Genomic DNA, 20,984 nt, shown 5'->3' on the forward strand with positions numbered 1-20,984 from the left:
TTGGTGAGACTCCCATGTTCCAATAGTCATTGGTGTGGTTCCTGAAGGAGAAGACCGGGAGCTGATGAAGTACCACCCCTTCATTCCTTTTTCCTTGCAGCAGTGAACTGCCAAACTAACTGGAAGCCCGTCTGAAAACCTTTGTGGCTGAAGGGTGGGATATAAATACTTTAAATTAATTAATAAATTAAGCCTCATTTGGGGCAAGGAGCAGCTACTCAAGCATGGCGATATCCTTGAGGTGTCCATCAACACGGGATGAGACTCAACATCCTAAGCAAGCTTGGACGTTTTGTCAATCATCCCTCACACCAACTGCCCAATGTATGCCAGACCTCTAGTAAAAAGAACCAAAAGGCCATTTTCTACGACTCCCAACGCAGGCTGCTTTTGCCAAGCAACTCAAGAGCCTCTGACAAGTGTTGGAATAATAGATTTGCACTCAATTACTCAGAATGCAGAAGGGAGGCCAAAGATAATTCTTACAGCACTATGTAATTCTGCTTCATTTGTAAAAAGGAAGACAACGTGAAGAGTAGCTGCTAAGTAATTCAGCTTGATCTTCCGCAGCTCTTCAACACTAAGTACTGAATTTTAACAAGAATACTCTGATTTTACAGGGGAAGTCAGAGGATGGTATGAAGAAAGCCATGATTTTCTTTTCAAAGAAACAGGCTCACTACAGCAAAGGCTGCATTGCTGTAAAAGGCTGCCATGCCTTGCCATGTGGGTGAAGGGCATCTTGTTGGCCTCAGGCAGCCACCAAGAACCCCTATGACCCCATAACAGCAGAAGAAAAATTGGCCCAAAATAGCAAATTGCACCCCCAGAAGTCTCAAGAGATGCACTTTGCTATTTAAAAGGTATTTCAGCAACCACCCAGACCTGTCTCAAAGTTAAAATATAATTTTGTTTAGAAACCAGATTTCCTGTTTCTAAAATAAGCTATTTTTTTCTACCCTAAAATATGCCCAGGGCAGCATCCCAGTCCCTTGAGTCTTCCTGTGATGATATTTGCCTTTTCTCTCCCTGGGGTAAAAGATGCTTTGAGGGGATGCAGCTTGTCATGGTACAGAGGGGTACAAAAATGACCCTCTACAACTTTAAACCCAAATGGTAAACATCGACACACAAACCTACACACATGCGCATACACAGAAACATAATATGCTGTAAATGGAATCATAGAATCATAGAATCGTAGAGTTGGAAGAGACTGCAAGGGCCCTGATCCAGTCCAACCCCCTGCCATGCAGGAAATCCAAATCAAAGCATCCCCAACAGATGGCCATCCAGCCTCTGCTTGAAGACCTCCAAGGAAGGAGACTCCACTACACTCCGGGGGAGTTTGTTCCACTGTCGAACAGCCCTTACTGTCAGGAAGTTCCTCCTAATGTTGAGGCGGAATCTCTTTTCCTGCAGTTTGCATCCATTGCTTCGGGTCCTAGTCTCTGGAGCAGCAGAAAACAAGCTTGCTGCCTCCTCAATATGACATCCCTTCAAATATTTAAACAGGGCTATCATATCACCTCTTAACCTTCTCTTCTCCAGGCTAAACATCCCCAGCTCCCTAAGTCGTTCCTCATAGGGCATGGTTTCCAGACCTTTCACCATTTTAGTTACTCTCCTTTGGACACGCTCCAGTTTCTCAATGTCCTTTTTTAATTGTGGTGCCCAGAACTGGACACAATATTCCTGGTGGGGCCTGACCAGAGCAGAATATAGTGGCACTATGAATAAGCAAGTCCAGAGGTAAAGAGGAAGAAGAACTGCATTCATGGTAGCAAGCTAAACCATTTCTCATGCTTTTTAAAAAAGCTTTTGGGGACTGCAGAGAACTCCAGTAACTGAACTGTTGGATCATGTTGATTTCTGAAGCTGATTAAACTACTCAAATTACTTAAACTGCTGAAATTACTTAAATTGCTTAAAATTGCCTAGATTGGTTAAAATCATTGTGCTGAATTTATTTTTTAATATTTCACGTTGGCCGGTTTTCTGCACCCTTCGCTATAACTATATCTCCTTCACTGTATTTCTTAATGCAAGTATATTGAAGTGTGAGACTTGTGCTGCTGGACCAAAGTCTTTGAGATCAATAATATTTTCCTGTGCCTGAGAAGCATTCTCTGCCAATAAACAAGAAAGGTACTGAAGAAATTGATTCTGTGTACCCACTGAATGGTTTCAGTGTAAAAAAGCACTTTTCTCCTCCACAACTTGCCGCAATTGCTTTGCTGAAATGCTTAAAGTGCCGATCATGATGTCCTTCCACTCACTTGATTCCATTGTCACCTTCCTAGGTCTTGCCCCATATCTCTGGCTGGAATCTGACTTTTCAAGATGGTGCCCATGAGTTGCGCCTGTGCTAATGATCTCCATAGATCCTTTACCGCCATGCCAATGATCAGTATCTTTCAAACATACTGCATTTGGTCACTGCTGTGAATGACAGCCTTCACCATCACTTTCACTTGAAGTTTTGAATACAGTATCTTCTTGAAGATGCCAGCCACAGATGCTGGCGAAATGAATAAACTCTTCTAGAACATGGCCGCATAGACCGAAACACCCACAAAAAACTACTTTCTCGATTATTAACTCAGAATCTGCCATAGGCATCTTTCTCACTAGTCAACTAACCTTTTAGCCTTCTTCAACCTGCAAACTTGCAGTGTAGGTTGAATTCACGCAAGCTATATTGTCCTCCGCTTGATGCCTCCTTTATGGCAAGCAGGGCTCCTCTTGATCTCTGTCTGAATAATTCTGCTTACACTTCTTTGCTAAATCAGAAGCCATAATCAAGCTCTCTATTTTAATTTTACCCTGCCTATTTAAGTATGATTTTTAAAGGTTAGATTTAAGCGGGATTAAAAAAAAGAGGAGACAAAATTTGAAAACTTGACCAGTTGAAAAGGCAGAAGAAATTAAACTAAGGAGGTAGAGTAAGGATCCAATGTATATACTCATTTAGACCTTTGAGGACTCCTTCCTCGACTAGGTTGGTGCAAAGGATTAACCCCACTAGTTGTGCATTAGTCCTACAGTTTATGTAAGAATAAATATTCCAGGCAGCATCTTATAACACAAAACATGACAATTAGCATCCATACACAGCAGGGAGCAAGGCCACTTTTCATATCAGACGCATTTGTCAAGCAGCTGTTAAGGGGTAATTTCGATGCAGAAAACGCTTAGCCAAATCCAATACTAGAAGGGATACATATTCAAAGAGACTAGCTTCCCCCACCATTGCAGTTGTCTTTTTTGCCTTCTTTTTAAACAGCTATACAACCCCCAAATCAGTTGGCCTAGTTCCTAAACCACTTCCAGTGCAGCCGCACCGGTGCTGGATGAGACCGTTCTCAAAGATATGGAAACGGGTAAAGCAACAAGGATGTCACGGAATTCCTACACAAGGTCCCCATTTCCTTATTAACATTAAATCGTGTCGCCATTAATAATCCACATTTCCTTTTCAAGCTACTTTTTAAAAAAATCTACACCAAACGTACTATCTATAGTAACAAAACTGGTAAAGTGCAATGACAGGCACAAGAAATAATGCACCAAGATTAAAAAAAACAACAGTATTAAAACAAACCAAGGGAGCCAGAGCTTTCATTTTGTTAATTATCAAATCAATAATGTATGTAACTGAGGAAAACAATGGATAGATTAAATAAAAATATCAGTCTAACCTCTCCCCAAATCCTGCTTTTCACTTGATGGCTACCAAATAGCTAAGCAGTGCTCTCTACTTTCTGGAGGAGTGGGGTGAGAAGATGGAGAGACAGATACAACCCTGTTGGGATTTTGCTATAGAGATGGGATTTAATTCACACATGGCTATACAAATACAGCACTATCTCTGCTGCAGCAATCTGGGGGGAGACCACAGTCACCTAAATCTGCTGCGAAGTCAGTGGTTATGAAGTGCAGTGGCTAGAGTAGCCTTCTCCAATCTGGTGCTTTCCAGATGTGTTGCCATGATGTCTTCCATTGTCCGGACTAGCTGGAGACAACTGGAGTTATCATTCAACACATCTAGAAGGCACCAGATTAGGACACACTGAGTTAAACTGTTGAGATTTAGAAGGGGAATACCCAAGTTCAAGTCCCTACTCAGACATTAACCTTACAGAGTAATGATGAGTAGTCCGAGACTTTGCTTTCAAAGTCATACTCAGAATAAAAAGAAGTGGGCCTGCTTTCACTGTATTGACCGTCTTGAAGGATGACTGGGATAAGCTAAGACAGATAAGTAATGCAGTAATTACTTGTAACAGTAATTCAAGACCAATCTTGGACAACTCTCTAGGAATATAAAAATTCCTACTTGCATAAAATACCAACATCTCATCAAGGTTCCAATGCAAAACCTGTCACTCATTTCCAATTCTCATCAGTTGCCTTTTTTCACCTAAACCCAGTGTCAAGAGACTGACAAGACTAATTATTTCGGACTCTAAATCAATTCCATTAGTCTGAACATTCTCCAAGTCATGGCACCAAATTAAACTGGAAATTAAATAGGCTAACATGACATTTCAGGTTCTCTAAGGCAAGCACCACACTGTTTCCTTCAACACATACAAACACTGTTTCATCACATTGTTAAAAAAAATGAATTGACACATGGCAGTGTGACATGACAACTCGTAAAGCACCCAAATAATTTTATTAAGCCTTTAATTATGTCGTATCATCTTGATGCCTAAGATTTTTGAAGGCTGTAACTGTTAACTTACCACAGTCATTAAGAGCTTATCAAACCACTGCAGTTTGAGCTCTGATTTTGGCCACATATCTGGTCGTAAAGCTGTCTTCAGAAGGTTAACACAACGCCGAGAAAGCAGTTCTCCTGGTGAGCCAGCAGTGTTTGAGTTGTCATTTACCTAGCAATTAACCAGAATAATTACCAAGTAGCAAACATTTATCATCATAATCTTTTAGAACTCATTAATATTTGAATGCCAATGTACCTCCTGTGAAAACAGTCACCTCATTTCACTTCGGGAAGAAGGCTTTGCTTGAAAGTAATTTAGGGCAACACAGTTAAGGGCAGGCTGCTGACAATGGTCCATTGAGCAAACTGGTCAACACCCCATGCGCACATTTTTTTTTGTTATGTGCCTTCAAGTCGATTCTGACTTATGGTGACCCTAAGGCAACAATGCAGTACAGTGCCACCCCCTAGTTTCCAACAGTTGCATACTGCTATATTGGAAGAACAAACCTAACCCATATGAATCTTGCTCCCTCAATCTCCCTCCTCCCCACCTGCATTAGGACCAGCTCAACCCTGCAGATCTCCTTCAATGGAGCAGTGAGGCTGACTTTTTGATACTAATCAAACCTTACCACTGTCATTTCGGAAGTGCACCGTACCTGGCAAGCAATTCTAATGAGGAAGTTGATGACCGTGTCCGTGTGTTGTTTGTCAATGGGCTTCGAAAGGAGGGCATCAGCTCCAGGCAACGACTGGCTGCGTCCAAATACCTGAGAGCACAATTGATGTCAAAATGGATAGCAAGTGGCTGACCAGCAAAGTCAATGTCATCAAAATGAGATATTAAAAAAAGGTATAGAAATGGAAAACAAGGTATGCAAGAAAGGAATGGTAATCTCTGGCTCTTACTGCACTTATCCCGCCAGTTGCTGTCCTGAACCGCTTCACTTCTTGTCCAGAGTCAACCGACAGCCCCCTCTTTACAGCCGATGAGGTGGAACCAGATCCTTCACCACTGGTACCTGCATCCATATCAGAATCTGGCTGGAGTGGGACAGAAATCAAAGAGTTGGAATTCAACACATCATTACCATTACCATTATTATATTCATTTCGATTTTGCCTTTTTCCCACGTTGGGACCAAAGGTGGCTTACAACGGATTAAAACAGCCATTTCCAGGCGCAATTCAAAGTGCTGGTTTTGACCTATAAAGCCCTATATGGCTATTTGAAGGACAGTATCCCCATGTAAAAAAGACAGTGGCGTGTATTAGTTTGAGCATTGGACTATTACTCTGGAGAATAGGGTTCGATTCCCCACTTGGGCATGAAACCCATTGGGTGACCCTGGGCAAATCACACTCTCTCAGCCTCAGTGCATGACAATGGCAAACCCTCTTGTAAGGAAAAACCCTCGATAGGTTTGGTTTTCTTTAAGGTTGTCGTAATCCAGAAATGACTTGAAAGCACACAACGACAACATCATCTCCCTATACATTAGGGTTTTAAGATCATCTGGAAAAGCTCTGTTCCACCACCTTCTCGGGCTCATTTGGTGGGAAAAGACCTAGGTGAAGCTGGCCTTGTTGTTGTTCTCCTCCACAGCAGGTTAAAATATTTTTGTGTCATCAGGCCTGTACAAATATTGAGGTTGGGCTCTTATTGCTGTGTGGTGCTGGCTTTCAAGTTTTTTTTTTTAAGGGTCTGTACATAGTTTTGTTTTTTATCGTCTAATGCTTTTTAATATTTTAATTATTTTAACAAATGATTGTTTAATTGTATATTTTACACTTTCTTTTAACTTTTGTGTTTTTCATCAGTATCATTTTAAAACGCTGTTAGCTACCTTGAGTCTCAGTATGGTGAGAAAGATGGGATATAAATGAATAAAGTAACAACAACAGTATTAAAAGTAACAGTATGAGTATGGTCCTTCAAATTATTTATTTAGGTAGGAAAGCTGATAATTTTGCTTTCCTACCTAAAGTCACGAACACTAGAGTACTCTTACCTGCTGATCTTTGATTCGTTGCAGTTCCCATTTGATAACCACTTCGGCAAGATCCACAGCAAGTTTTCTCTGCTCAATAGTAACGCTGGGGGTGAAGCCCAACCTCTGCATGGCGCTCACCATGTGCTGCACTAAATGGTGTCTCACTGGATAGTAAACCTAAGGGGGAAAATCCTCCATGGTTATTCTCCTACGTACAATGTGCTTACTTTCTCTACATATTAATCATTTACAGTTAGAGCAGGAGTGAAATATTTCTTTCCATCCCTTCAAAATCCTGCAGCTGTGGAACAAAGAAAGGTAAGTCTAGGGATTAAGAAGGAGATGTGATCTGGATCAAACAGACTATTCTAAACCCTGGCTTACCCGATACTTGGAAGTTCAAGCCATGGTTAGAAAACTAACATATGCTTAGAGCAAACCAGTTGAGGGGATGTCTGAACAAGCCTCTGCGTCTTGTACCTCACTGAACAGAATCAGTATTGTTATACACAGAGATGGCACATCATATATTCACGGGCAAAAGAAGCCCACATTACCTTAAGCGATGGAGCATAAGGATGGATTTTTCCTGTATTGATAAAATATACTTTGCAGATTATGAGGTTGGAGAGATTAGAAATTCACTAGCATTTCTGATTCAATTCAAGCTGTGCTAAGTATACCTACTGACACACTTATTCCCCCAATATTATTTGAAACCTAGCAGGGTCAGAGCATTACAATGCAGAGAAAAGGCAAGCTTTTTTTAGTTTAAGTACTGTATTGTATTCTAAGTGCCTCTGGCCAACTGATTATAGACTACTTTCATCTTCGTTTGCAATTCTCTCTCTCTCAGCCCACTAATAGTGTTAAACCTTTGGGGCATTATTCGACAATGACAAAACCAGCCAAGCTCTCTCATTCGTGCTGCAGTCCAAATAACTAGGTACAGGGAAGGAGGGAGTGTTCACTGGACCAAGACATATAGCAGTTTGCATCCTACACAAAAATTACTCCCCTGACCCTCAGGCAATTCCAGCCTAAAAAATCAACACAAACTACCATTTACGAAGCACTTTGTCCTGAAATAAGCCATTCCAAATTTGATTTGTGCTCTCTGTCATTTATGAAGGTCTCACAGGGTTCCTATGTGAGCTGTTTGATACCATGCAAATCCTCTTCAGGACGTTATTTGGGTCAAGATTAAGTTAACCCTTTGTACGAGTGAAGAATACCACTCAGAGGCATTCCTTTCTTTGAGAAAGAGAGATTTTGTGTGGTTTTGCAAAAAGGCCTAGCAAGATGCAAAGGCAGAATTAACAATCAAATGTACTATTTTTTAAAAAAAGAACATGACACAGCACAGTAAAATGGAACTGGATCTACATTTAATAGATTGAGATTGTCATTTCATAATACAAAGTTGAAGTCTGGCCAGCATGACCACTGACTAACTGCCAGAGGAGTAGGAATCATGCAGTCCTCAAAATGTTATTGAAGTGCAACTCCCAGCAATCCTAGCCATCAAAGCCAATTCTGAGCCAGACTGAGAGTTGTAGTCCAACTACATCAGGAGGGCTGTGTGATACCTAACCCCAAATGAGCAAAAACCTCACTCAACAGATTCCCAAAAAACATATTCAACTGCAATCAACTCAGTAAAACCATGTTGTTGTTTTTTAAAGGAGAACAAACATCCAGAGACACCCATAGTGATGGGAGAATTTTCTATCCTATGACACCTTAAGAATATCATCACGATGCAAATACCTTGAAGTGCTGGACTATTAAATGCAAAATGTGGACAAGCTGAGGAACTGTATGACCTTCTTCTACTATGATCTTCCTCGTCCAGTGAGTTAACATCTGGTGGCCATCCTCCATGCGAGCCGGCACAGCCGGTGTCAGGATAGCCATAGCTTGCCTAACAATAGCCCGAGCTTCCATCGCATGAGCCTTCAGGAGACTGTGAAAGACCTAAAAAGAAGGAAAGGATGAACAAAATTATTTAAAAAACATAGGCAAACATGTCAGAACCAATGTGCGGTACATTTGTAAGCCTACCATGAGAATAGCATAAAGTAGTAGCTAACATCTTGTTTCACACGATTAGGCCATACTTCCATATCTCCATGTCTAACATCTTCTACAAGATTTTTCTACCTGCTGCTCCCGGCTATCCTCTCTACTCACAAGAACCAGGCTTTGAAAAACAAACTTGCTCAGAGGATTCAGAGATCAAGAAAAACCAATTTGCTCACCGTATCATTGTATGCCTCTGGCTCTCTGCGCTCAACTGAAAGCTATACAAGATATATAACCTCCTTGCCATTCTCATCATCACATGTCTCAAAACTCACTTACCTTTGTTTTTGCAGCAAACACTCTCATCTCAGGCTCAGTGTCTATCAACACTGCTACCAAGTACATTTACTATCTTCCACCTACTTCTTTAGGTGGGTTTTTGAACTCATTCCTACAAACTTACTTCAGAGGTAAGTGACTGCCAGAGTTCGGGGAATGCATCAGCCCACCCAGTTGAACATCTTTTGCTTCTAAATGCCCTCCAGTGCTCTCTTTAGGGAATGGGGGATGATTTCACAGTGTTTGGGGGCATTTCAGGAGTCTTTTAGACATGTTTACTTGGTAGCTAGCCCACAAAAAAAACTCAGGGTAAGCTGCTTTCAACTTAATATTTAAGAAGAATTTCATGATGGTAAGAGATATTCCACAGTGGAACACACTCCCTTGGAGTGTGGTGGAGTCTTTGGATATTTCTAAACAGAGGCTGGATGGACATCTGCTGAGGGTGCTTTGTTGTGTCTTCCTGCATGGCAGAATGAGGTTGGGTTGGATGGCTCTTGGGGTCTCTTCCAACTCTAGGATTTTATAAAAGAAGCACCCATGAACACACTTTGCAATTGCTTCCTGGATGAAACCCTGCATTTGTGTTGGTGGATGCATAACAACAACCTGCCTATCTCTCCAGAATGTATCCAAGCCCAGCTCAAAGGGAAAACTCAGCATGGGAAGATTCAGAGCATCTTTTCAATATTCATTTGTACATGCATAATGGCATTACCTGTAAGACTATCTTCTTGTGAATGGCAAATTTGGCAATGATGTGTGCTAGGAGCAGGTGCCCACTGTATTTGCATGCTGGGTCCACACAGGCCTTTGAGAGCAGACAAGGCCAAGCAAAAGTCATGAGTCGCCGCAGTTTGCTATTCCGGTTCTTGTTGTTGTCATGAATGTGGTGTGGGGCGTGCTCAACAAGAAGGGTGGCAAACTGTAGGAGATAAATCCTGAGGGAATCTAGCATGTCGGCTTGCTTTTCAGGATCAAGTACCTGTGCCCCAAATGGGAAGGGAGAAGTAATATCAATCATACACTACCAAATAAACAAACAAACAAACAAATAAATCTATAATGGGCATGTTCCATCAAAATTGGCTGTTAGAAGTTATCAAAGCAAGAACCGGCAACCCATAGTTCTGTGTGGCAAGCCATTAAAACTGCAGGATAGAGGGTTTCTCTGATCAGCAAAAGGTTCTTAAGTACTGGCATGCTTCTGTCCACCCGGGCTGACCATCAGCTCTACACCCCAAGAAATTAGGGGTGAGGAATATGCGGTTTTCCAAATGTTGCTGGACTATAATCTCCCTCAGCTCTAACCAGTGTTGCCAACTGCCAAGAGTTTATGGGAGATGCAGTCCAGCTACCCATTTCTCATCTGCTTGAACTCTGCTTGGAAACAGAACCCTTCACTGACATCTGGTTTGACAAGCCAAATCCCACTTCTTGGTTAGGCTCCCAGACCTGAGAACTCTCTCCAGCACAGCTCTCCCAGTTCAGCTCTTTTAATTCTACTGATGTCAAAGGAAAAGTTAAGCAAGCACTTAATATCTCTTGCAATGAAACCAAGGGTTTTAAAAGTGTTAGGTTTTGGAGAGATCAGGCCCAAGGGCTGTTGTTCCCCACCCTTTACTGCTGTCCCTGCCCTAAAAATGAACTACCTTTGTTATGAACACACTAGTGATGCTTTCAGGGTTGTCTCCTTCTGGATTTGGAGGACCCAGCAACTGTTCTCCTTCACCTTTTTCAAAGCTATACAAGAAAGCTGGATTTAGAATGTGTTGCAGAACCTGCAGACAAAAAAAAGGCAAAAAAGAAGAAGAAAAGATAAAAGCATACTCTTTGTAAGTGTCATTTACCTCCAATGAATGTGCAATATGTCACAGGACACTACAAATCCCCATAGAAATTAAGTTTCTTTCTAATGGAATGGCTGCAAGCAAACAAGTCTGCCAATATTCAAGATGAGGCCCATTCAAAACGGAGTTTGATGAATTGCTGACTTCATCCATTACTGCTCTTCTTTAGGCATGGTATTTTCACAAAAGTGGCCTCGCCAATTATTGAGCTCCTGTTGACATTTAAGCAAGCAACTTTTGTTGCCCAAGGAAATGAAAACCTAAATATCAACCTGGTTTCATTTAATTTATTTTAGTTTACCTTGGCTTTCAGCTCATCTCCAAAGTTGGGATCAGCAAAGTCGACAAAACGGAAGAAGAGGGCCCGTTTTTGGGCAATGGTGTAGTTTTTGGGGATCTCTTCCTCCATGTATTCTTTCAGGAAAGTCATGTTGCAGAGGAAACGGCCTGTAAAGGCTCGCAGAAGTTGGAAGAGCAGTTCAATGTCACCGTAATTTCTCCTGAGAAAATGCAAAAGGGCAAAAACTAAGAACCAGCCAGCTGAGGAAATATAATAGCTGTTACAAGATGTGCTATTTTAGACCTTGGGGAATGCAAATATTGCACAATTCCCAAAATCTTGGTGGGAAAAATCTAGAAGTCCTATCTACAAAAAAAGGAACTTATCCCAAGCTCTGGCTATATTTAAAATACCCAAACTTCCAAAGGTCTATGCTTCCAAAGCTGGCTCACCAAAAATATTAGTGGCTTATGTAGACTAGTATTATCTGTTTTGACTGGGAGCACCTCTTTCATCACTTACTACTTCATCTTCTTTTTAAAAAACGAAACAAATCAGTTTGAGCAGTAGATGCCATCTATTTTAGTTTTAAATGGTTTCAGGACACCTCTTTCTGTCTTCTTTAGGTACAAGTTTGAAGAACAATGTACAATAGAAGCTGAAAATATTTGGGTGTCGCAAACAGTATGTGGCAATGCATCTTCAGCTCCTAACAAGGTATCCCTGCCTAAGGATCTATGCAGTCAGCCATGCCCTCCCTCCAACAAACCATTCCACCCCTGGATTTTCCTCCACCATTTTCAGGTTTTCATCTTCAACAGTAGGCTTTTTTTTTTTCTTTTAAGGGCTTGCCCTCCAATGTTTGGGGAGCTTTGGGGGAGTAGCTAATTCTACTGCTTATTGTCTCTTGGGGATCCTGTTTTGCAGATTCAATTGCAACCTGAGCTCACTTTCAGAGACAGCAATTCTACACACAGATCTACGTACTTGCAGTAATTCAATAAGCAATATGCCAGGAGTTTGGGCTCTTTCCAGTTGGTCGCAGCCATGTTTTCCTTCCGGTGCCTCTCCTGAAAAGCTTCACTGACCCACACTCGCCGGAGCTGGCTCACTAAGGAATGCTGGTTTGCCAGCCAACATTCATCGTTCTTAACTATAATGCTTATGATCTGTCAAAACAAAACAAGGACACTTGTGTGTATTCAATACCCACATAGCCTTAAGTGGGTGATTACTTATGTCCATTTAATGTTTTCTTTCCAGTAGTTCCAAAGAAAGATGTTAAGGACTTATTAACATAAGGCCAAGAAACAGAAAACCAAGGGAGGAAACACAAGCACACAAAAATGCCAAAAAATACCAATACCAAGCACACAAGAATTCCAAAAAAAAGTCCAGGTTGCGGGTGTGATGCAATGAGCATTCAACAACAACTCTGGAGACCAGGGTTCGAATACCCCTTGGCCATGGAAACCCACCAAGGTACCTTGAGCAAGTCAACCTCTTTCAGCCTCAGAGGAAGGCAAAAGCAAGCCCCCTCTGAACAAATCTTGCCAAGATAATTCCAAGAGGTCACCATGGGTGACCTTGGCTGAGTCACACATTCTCAGCCCCAGAAAATCCCGTGATAGAGTTTTTCCCTAGGTTTAGTATGGCCTGTTACAGACAGGCCAAAATAAAGGTGCTTCGAGTCACTTTGGAGGTATGGTATTTCAATGATGCATGCGTCCTAAGAGTCCAAAAGACTGGAGTGCAGCTTTGGTGTGGCTTTTGGACTCTTAGGACTCATGCATCATTGAAATACCATACCTCCAAAGTGTCTCGAAGCAGCTTTATTTTGGCCTGTCTGTAACAGGCCTATAAGTTAGAAATGACTTGACAGCACAGAACAGCAATACTGTTTAAAAGATAGTATTTTCCACATGCCAAACACTGTAGATAGTAAAAAAAAGGCAGATGCTGAACTCAATGGTTTCCCACATTTTTTACTATGCCTGGATCCCCCGCACATAGCAAGGGCACACTGTAATTCTGGATACAATTCCCCCCCATACACACACACAAATTGGTGATCAGTTCTGAGGGCCACAAAACTGGCCTTGGAAACTGCTTGTGGACTGCTTTCCTCCTACCCTCAGAACCCTTTGGAGAAGTAACTTGCTAGAAGGAATATCCTACCTTGATAGCCTGAAACTGGAGATCTAGCCGCATTGTGCTTGTGCTGGGAGAGCCAGGCCGGACAGCCGCTTGGGTACCGCCAGGTAACAATAATGTGATGAAGCGATTGGGATTGGCTGCCAGAACATCACGCAGAGGTTTTGCATCTTTATGTTTCAAAAAGCTCTGGTTTCAAATTAAAAAGAAAAACAACGCCAATTAGGGCAAAGGAAGGTGTCCGTAACTCCTGAAATACATCCTAGTAATTTTAAGCTTAAAATCTGTTGCAACAATCTAGTGTTTGAATGCACTGTATCTGGAACGCATTCTGGAGTCAAAATATTGATGGGACAATGGCAGAATTGTTTTGATTCTTCACTTAGGGCTGGGGCATGTGCAAGACCTGCTCGCACATCACGCAGAGATCTTCTTGTCATGGTTAAGATACTAGTGAAACTAATAATGTTGTTTAATGTTCATGGAACAATTTAAGTGCTGAAAGCATTTCCTGTACATTACCAAGTGTAATTCTCAGAAGCACATGGTAAAGTAACACAGTATTGCTATCTCTCATTTTTATATGTGTTTATTATCGGTGTTACAATCACTGTTATTATTGCAAACACACAATACACATATACCAAAACATTATTTCAGATATCTTGGTCTTGAAAGGACTGGGGCGTGGCTTTGGCGCAGCTTCCATACTCTTAGGACGCATGCATCACTTAAATAGCATACCTCCAAAGTGACCCGAAGCAGCTTTATTTTGGCCTGCCTGTTTGGGGCCTGAGTTAGCCACTAGGTTAGGAAACCAATGTGGTTACAACAGGGTATGAACTGGTACAATCAGGTCTGAATCTTTTTAAAACCCTACATTTGAAGTGAAATTTTTAACGCTGAGTAACAGGCATAGTTAGGCAGATACAAACATGATCTTCAATGTTTAGGGCTAAGGGAGGAAAGGATGGAGGAGAGGAACATATGCCCCAGAAGTGACAGAGAATACCATTTTGTGGTTCACACCAACTACTCTGATCACATTTCAGGAAATGGGCCTGTTTGCATTTGTACCACTCCTTCATGCCTGGAAAACACCTTGATATATAGATGTATACGTACCATAAACATTCTGCTCCATTGTGGATCATTTAAGGTTGCTTCCATCATAAACAACTCAACAGTCTGGGAGGGGTGGCGTGTCAGAAACTTTATTAATGGTTCTCTGAATGGACTGCCGGCCTGAGAAAACAAACCACAAAGAAAAATTCATCTTAATTTAGGTTGTGGGCAAGCTCAGAGTTGCACAGCTTTGCAGTTCTTTGTCTACGAATGTCTCTGGACTTATAAATAGGCCAGAAAATCCTGAAACTAGAATTTCAATTTCTTTAGTGCGTCTGGAGCTTTCCTGTTATTTTAAGGAAGGAACGTTTGAAACACCAGGACAGGCTGAAGGATAATATTTCTAAACTTTCTTTATTTAATGTATATTGACAATGCCACCCATTAACTTTGTTCTCTATTTGACTTACCACATAGTATGACAGAATACAATTAATAAATAATCACAAAAAAACCATGCAGATTTCTGGTTCCAGAATGACCACAAAGGTGGCATCAGGTAGGTCTCTCTGGAGAAACCATTTCCACACTTGGGCTACCATGATGTACATCCTAATAGCCATCTGCCTCACTTCAATTGGCATTGGCACTCACAGTAGGACATAAAAATGGCTGTCAAGGGTAAGTACACATAGCTGTGCTTGTAGTCCTGATCCAACTGCATGGTTCTTAAAATGCATATAAAGAGCAAGCCTCCATTTTGCAAGGGTTTTAGTCCCTCTGAAGCCTTTCTCCTTGGAAGGATGGTGAAGGAGGGCTAGAAATGCACTGACATTTAGAATTGTACTGCAGCAACATATCAGCAGTAAGTTCAATAAACAAAGATCTGAGTTGGGAAAGAGCAGGATTCTACTCCAGCCAATCCTGCTATAATCCTGTGTACCTGCCGACAACAGAAAAGGTAAAAAGCAGTTGTTGTGCCCTTAAAGAGCATGCATGAACAAACAAAACAGAGAAAAGGGGATAGCAGATAGGCCTATCTCACAAGCTATTCCCAGGATGCTAAAGAAGCGTAGCTCTATGAGATAGGCCACCACCACAATGGAAGTCATAAGAAAACTGGAGGCTGCTGGAAGAAAAAGTCCTCCCTGGATATATTCTGGAAGAGTTTTCAAGTGGTCTCTAGGTTCAAAATGTTTTTTCTTTACTTATGCAAGGCTTGCCTGACCTGACTGTTTTATTTCACATGTGTATATTGCTAATCTTGAATAAAATGTTTGATCAGATATGTTGACTGCTCTTGTGTGTATGTGTGTGTGGTGTGGGAACACATCTATACTTCTTCCATTTTATTTCTGCCTCTGGTACCTAATTTTCTGCTAAAGAGTAGTGTCCAGGAATTTCCTGTTAATGGAGTAATATCCGGGAATATACAGTCGGCCCTTGCTATTAATGAGGAATCCACTGCGGACACACACACACACACCATGGATAGCAAAAAAGGTGGATGCTGAAACCCACTGTTTTCAATGGGTGCACACACACCCATTTTAAAAGCCAGGGCTTGCCAAGTCTATGGTGGCGCGGGCACACTTTGTTAACAGAGGCATACCTGTATTACTATCTCACCTGAACCTTTGGAACCTGTAAGAACCATTTCCAAACTCTTAGGGGGAAAATGGAAGCGTGTGCAAACAGTAGCGTCCACAAATCAATGTTTGAAATCAAATGTATTACACAAGGGAGCTGGAACCATTCAAAAGACAATTAAAGCAAATATTACAAATGGAAGAATGGAAGCAATTAGGGAAATTAAGTGCCACTTTACCTCGATCAGCATCGCCCGTTCCGTTTTCATCACAACTTCGAGCAAGGGTTTAACGAGCGTCTGAGGAGCAGCCGGGATCAGATGAAATAGGTTTATAATTGCCGAGCAAATCTTCATTTCCTACAGATAAAATGGAAATGTTAGCAAGCATCCATCTGACTTGTATTTTTAAAAGCCTGCGTTTGAAGTCGACACGCCACAGACCCTAACTGGAACTAGATTTTCCTCTTCCTAGATGTTAGCATGGCTGGCAAACCAAAGCAAGGAGTTAAACCACTGCTACTTACCCCAGGGTATAAAGGAAACCTTTTTTCTTGCATAGTGGCATTGTATGACTTTTTTTTTAATGGAATGACAGCAATGTCCAATGTTGTGTGACTAAGCTGGGAGTGACTCTCAAAAGTAAAACCTGACTTGGACAAAACGATAACAGTTGTCTTGCCTTCAGTCTCCACCGTTAGGATTCGACGGCTCACCTGGGCTAGCTATTTCGACAAGACAACTCTGCCGCTTCTGGTTTTTCATCTAAAGATACTATGGTAACTCCTCTGCTGACCACTTGGATAGCTTTCAGTGTCAGGTTAGGACGAATGCCAGAGAGAAGAGGGAAGGAAAATGTGCATGCACAAACACTGTACACATCAGGTCCAATAAGGTGGTTACACTTCCAGATATGGAGCCCGACTTGAAGTGGGGATCTTGAGGTTGCTTTTAAATCTGTCCCTTTTGACATTAGCAACCTAAAACATTTTGACTCAAGAGGTGAAAAAAAAACTGCTACCCAGGCTTCCTATTTTCTTGTTTAAAAAAGAAAGAACATGCTTTAAAAGTCCTTCACAGATCACAGCAAGTGTTACTCAGACAACTCCGCCACAGACGAAAAATAAAAATACATAGGACAAGTCACAGCACTGCACTCAAAGGCACAATGCATTCTGCCCAATACATAACAAATACAGCTAAACAAACCATAGCAAAAGAAGGGGAGGAAAGAACCAAGAGATACAAAAGGGGGAGAAGAAAAGAACTGAAACGAGAAACGAACAACCTCCTGGTGCCTCCACTGAAAATTCTCACCTCTACCCCTTCCATGGCAGGCTGAACCAAAACAAGAACAAAAATTCACAGCATGAACAGCAATGGACAAAAAAGAAACCCACAAATGCAAAAAGAAAAAAATTATGTGTATATGCTGTGCTTTCAGGACTGGAGTCAGAAACTGACTTTTTAGTAGGGATATGTTCTCACCTCAAACTGAGAGAATGGAGACAAGGAACATCTCCCGCACTCGGAAATGCTCTCCTGAGGATGGGGAGGAAAAGCATCTTTTTTTTTCAGTTTGCTATTCATATACATGCCGAATAAACACAACTTCCCATAAATATTTTTTAAAAATGTAAACTTGCGCACAAGGGAGGAAAAATAAAGAAGATTAAAGATGAATGAGACAGTGAAAGCAGCTTTCAGATTATTTGGGGAGGCAGACAGGGCCCACATGAGACAACAACGAATGAAAAAGAAATTCCTTTCAAGACATAATAGGGCAAGAACTGTTTAAAAAAAAAACACAACAGACTAACAATCTTTAGTCCCACCATAAACACAGCAAACATGTCTGGGAATACCTTAATAAAGCTTGTGCATTAAAAATAGCAACATGGGCCCCATACAGACAGGCCAAAATAAAGCTGCTTCAGGTCACTTTGGAGCAGCTTTGGCGCAGCTTCTACTCTTAGGATCCATGCATCAATTAAACAGTATACCTCCAAAGTGACCCGAAGCAGCTTTATTTTGGCAGCCTGTATGGAGCCATAGTTTTGAATGCATGTGGCATCACGAATGGGCAGAGGACAGGGACAATTTATATATTTTTAAAATCATCACCTTGATCAAAGTCCTACACAGGGACTTACATTGCACAGAATGAAAGTAGTTTTCTGTGTTAAGCCCATTGTAGCATAAAATGGAGGAAAGGAGGCAAAAAGGAGTCTAGCAGCACCTGAAAGACCGATTTTGCAGCATGAGTTTTCATGGACACCAGCCCACTTCTTCCTTGTGATACAGAATGATATTAAAGCCTCAAGTTACCATTGTGGGAGTGGGAAAGAATGCAATAGGATCCAGAATGATCCCAATTATAATCCTTATGCTGAATTTTCAAAGGGTGACCAAGGGACACCTTGTAAGGTGACAGAGGCCTGTTACAGACAGCCAAAATAAAGCTGCTTCGAGTCACAGTGGAGATATGGTGTTTCAATGATGCGTTCTTCAAGCTTCACAGAGGTCTAGTGTTGATCTGTGATAGTGAAAATCTGCTTACCACAAAGCACTGCTTCCTTAGAATGGGAATGCAAACCCTTCTATGCAAATGCATATGAAGCCATAAAGATTATGGTTTTTCCCATCCGTTGGTAGGAATGGAGATCAGAGCATGATGTGCAAGCCGCCATACAGAAAAGGAGAAGGGTTACGGAGACAGAGAGACTTAGGCTGCATCCACGCTGCAGAAATAACCCCTTTGACATCACTGTAACTGCCCTGGCTCATGCTATGGAATTCTGGGAACTGGAATTGTTGTGACCCCCCGAGCAGAGCTCAAACTGGGTTGTTTCTGCAGTGTGTATGCAGCCATTGGATTCTTCAAAGTGACAGAGGAACGGATGATATTTTCCATTGCTCTACAATTTGTGGTTTGGCTTGTCCAAAGACACTTGTTCTAGCTTCGTAGAGAAGACAAGTCGCACAAGAGCAAATCCAACTGAAAACCACCCCTGGATACAAATGAAGGCTTATTTAGATACATGGTGAGGAAAGGACAGCTATTCTATTTATGATTCGCTCCATCTAAAAATGAGAGCTGCTTCTCCTGTAACGCAAGAGTTTTTCATGATCCAATTCACACAGAGAAACAGACAAAGTCTATTTCCAACAGCTTTTATGGCAGGGAGACAAACTCATATGGGATGCTGACCGTCCCCCCCCAAGGCAAGCAATAACTTTTGGAGCACTCTGTAACACAAAACTGTATCTTAACCCATTTAAAATGGCTATGTCTACTATAGTCTGTTATTATGTTCAGCAATGCCCACAATTATAGCAGTGAAACATCGACTGTGGAAGCATGTTAGAATCATACAGTACAATCTATATAGCTTGGCAGAAGAGCACTTGGAACCCACACAGCTGGTTTTGTGGCCTGGGCTTAATATGTGCTGGGTTTTTTATTTTAGAAAAAACACAAAATGGAGATATTTTGTCACGATTTTGCCCAATCTAGGTCAATTAAGGCCCTGGAGAGGGCTTTTTTCCCCCAATAAGAAATAACCCAAGGTTACCTCCATTCCTCACCCACATTATATAAAGTGTACATATTATGGCTGTCTTGACAAAAATGCTTCCCTCCAGGCAAGCATTTAATCCTCAAGAATTTGGCGATGTTAGAAATTCCAAACTGTAATAGCCCCTTTCAAAGTGCTTTGTAGTGGGCAAAGTGCATTTGCCCAGGCTGTAGGACTGCAATTCCCACCATTCCTCACTCCTGTTAGGAGTCTAGGGCTGATACAATTGTATACAAAAATCATATGGAGACTATATTTGCCCAGCCTGCCTCAGTATACTATTTGATCATAGATTGGGAGCTGGGAAATCTCCACTAGATGTGAACATCCAAATCACAACGGCCAAATTTAACAGATTATACCCTACCCACCCCTTTCACAGAGTGAGCATGGTGTTGTGCTTGAGTGAGGACTGGGACTCCAGGAATCAGTGTCAAATCCCTGTCAGCCATTGAAACCCACTGGTGACTTTAGCCAGTCACACTCTCTCAGTCTCAAAGGAAGGTAATGGCAACCCCATTGGAATAATTGCCAAAAAAGAACCTATAATTGGTTGGTTCAAATTAGAGTTAACTTGAAGGCCAAAACTGTGCTTCAAAAGAGATTTTAACCATATTAATTACTGGAACAGGTTCAGGAAAAGGCGTACTTCTAGATGCTATCACTCCTGTGCAAGAGTTGGAAAAGGTATAGCTTTCAGCCTTTTCTTCTGGCTGGCTTATATGAAAGAGATCCTGGAGAAAACAGGACTTCAGTTTTGCATCAACAAAGCTCCATAGACACTACGGGAGCAAACATGATGTTCCTATTCCCGCAGTCTCATTAATGTTGTTAAAGGGAAGAACACGTGGCCCTCTATACATTATTGGACTGCAGCTCTCATTAATGGCTATGCTGAATGGGTGGATGGACATTAGAGTCCAACATCTGGAGGCCAACCAGTCCCAACTCCTGGTTAAATCATGTGCCCTGCTTGTCAGAAATAAAAGATAGTGAATGGTGTCTCTCAAAGAACTGGCTAACTCCACCTTGCTTGTACTACAGTAAGGCTTCAAAGGCGGTGTAGACATCTCTACTCTACGACTTAACTAACTAGCAGTATATTCTCCTGTGTGCGAGTATGCTGCCATTGTAAATTGATCTTAACATATCCAAGTATTCAGCACTTCAGAGCAGAACATATCCTTGTAAGACTTTCACTCCTCTTTTTTAAAAGAAGAAACAATATAAGAGTTTGTGACAGGAAAGGCTAATTAAGCAGAGAGATCATCGGGAAAGAAGTTGTTGCTATTGTCAACTACTGTGAGACCAATGGTTTTCAATTTTGGCTCCAAGACACTGCAAAACCGTAGAAACATCTAATCATGGCGATGCACAAC

General features: G+C 41.6%; 1 protein-coding gene across 3 annotated transcripts in view; it reads right to left on the bottom strand.

The window, feature by feature from the left end:
• LOC121914234 (transformation/transcription domain associated protein) overlaps positions 1–20,984 on the bottom strand; it is a 145,411-nt gene that overhangs the window by 75,691 nt on the left and 48,736 nt on the right. For all 3 annotated transcript variants that reach the window (XM_042437484.1, XM_042437483.1, XM_042437485.1), the window contains 12 exons: positions 16,268–16,387; positions 14,500–14,619; positions 13,399–13,563; positions 12,208–12,389; positions 11,242–11,440; positions 10,743–10,871; positions 9,809–10,075; positions 8,497–8,703; positions 6,745–6,903; positions 5,642–5,776; positions 5,392–5,502; positions 4,752–4,898 (listed from right to left, as the gene is read on the bottom strand). In XM_042437484.1, the coding sequence (XP_042293418.1) occupies positions 4,752–4,898; positions 5,392–5,502; positions 5,642–5,776; positions 6,745–6,903; positions 8,497–8,703; positions 9,809–10,075; positions 10,743–10,871; positions 11,242–11,440; positions 12,208–12,389; positions 13,399–13,563; positions 14,500–14,619; positions 16,268–16,387 (1,941 nt within the window). The remainder of the gene's footprint in view (positions 1–4,751; positions 4,899–5,391; positions 5,503–5,641; positions 5,777–6,744; positions 6,904–8,496; positions 8,704–9,808; positions 10,076–10,742; positions 10,872–11,241; positions 11,441–12,207; positions 12,390–13,398; positions 13,564–14,499; positions 14,620–16,267; positions 16,388–20,984) is intronic.

The sequence above is a fragment of the Sceloporus undulatus genome, chromosome 8 (assembly GCF_019175285.1).
Source record: "Sceloporus undulatus isolate JIND9_A2432 ecotype Alabama chromosome 8, SceUnd_v1.1, whole genome shotgun sequence".
In the NCBI taxonomy this organism is placed as follows: Eukaryota; Metazoa; Chordata; class Lepidosauria; order Squamata; family Phrynosomatidae; genus Sceloporus; species Sceloporus undulatus.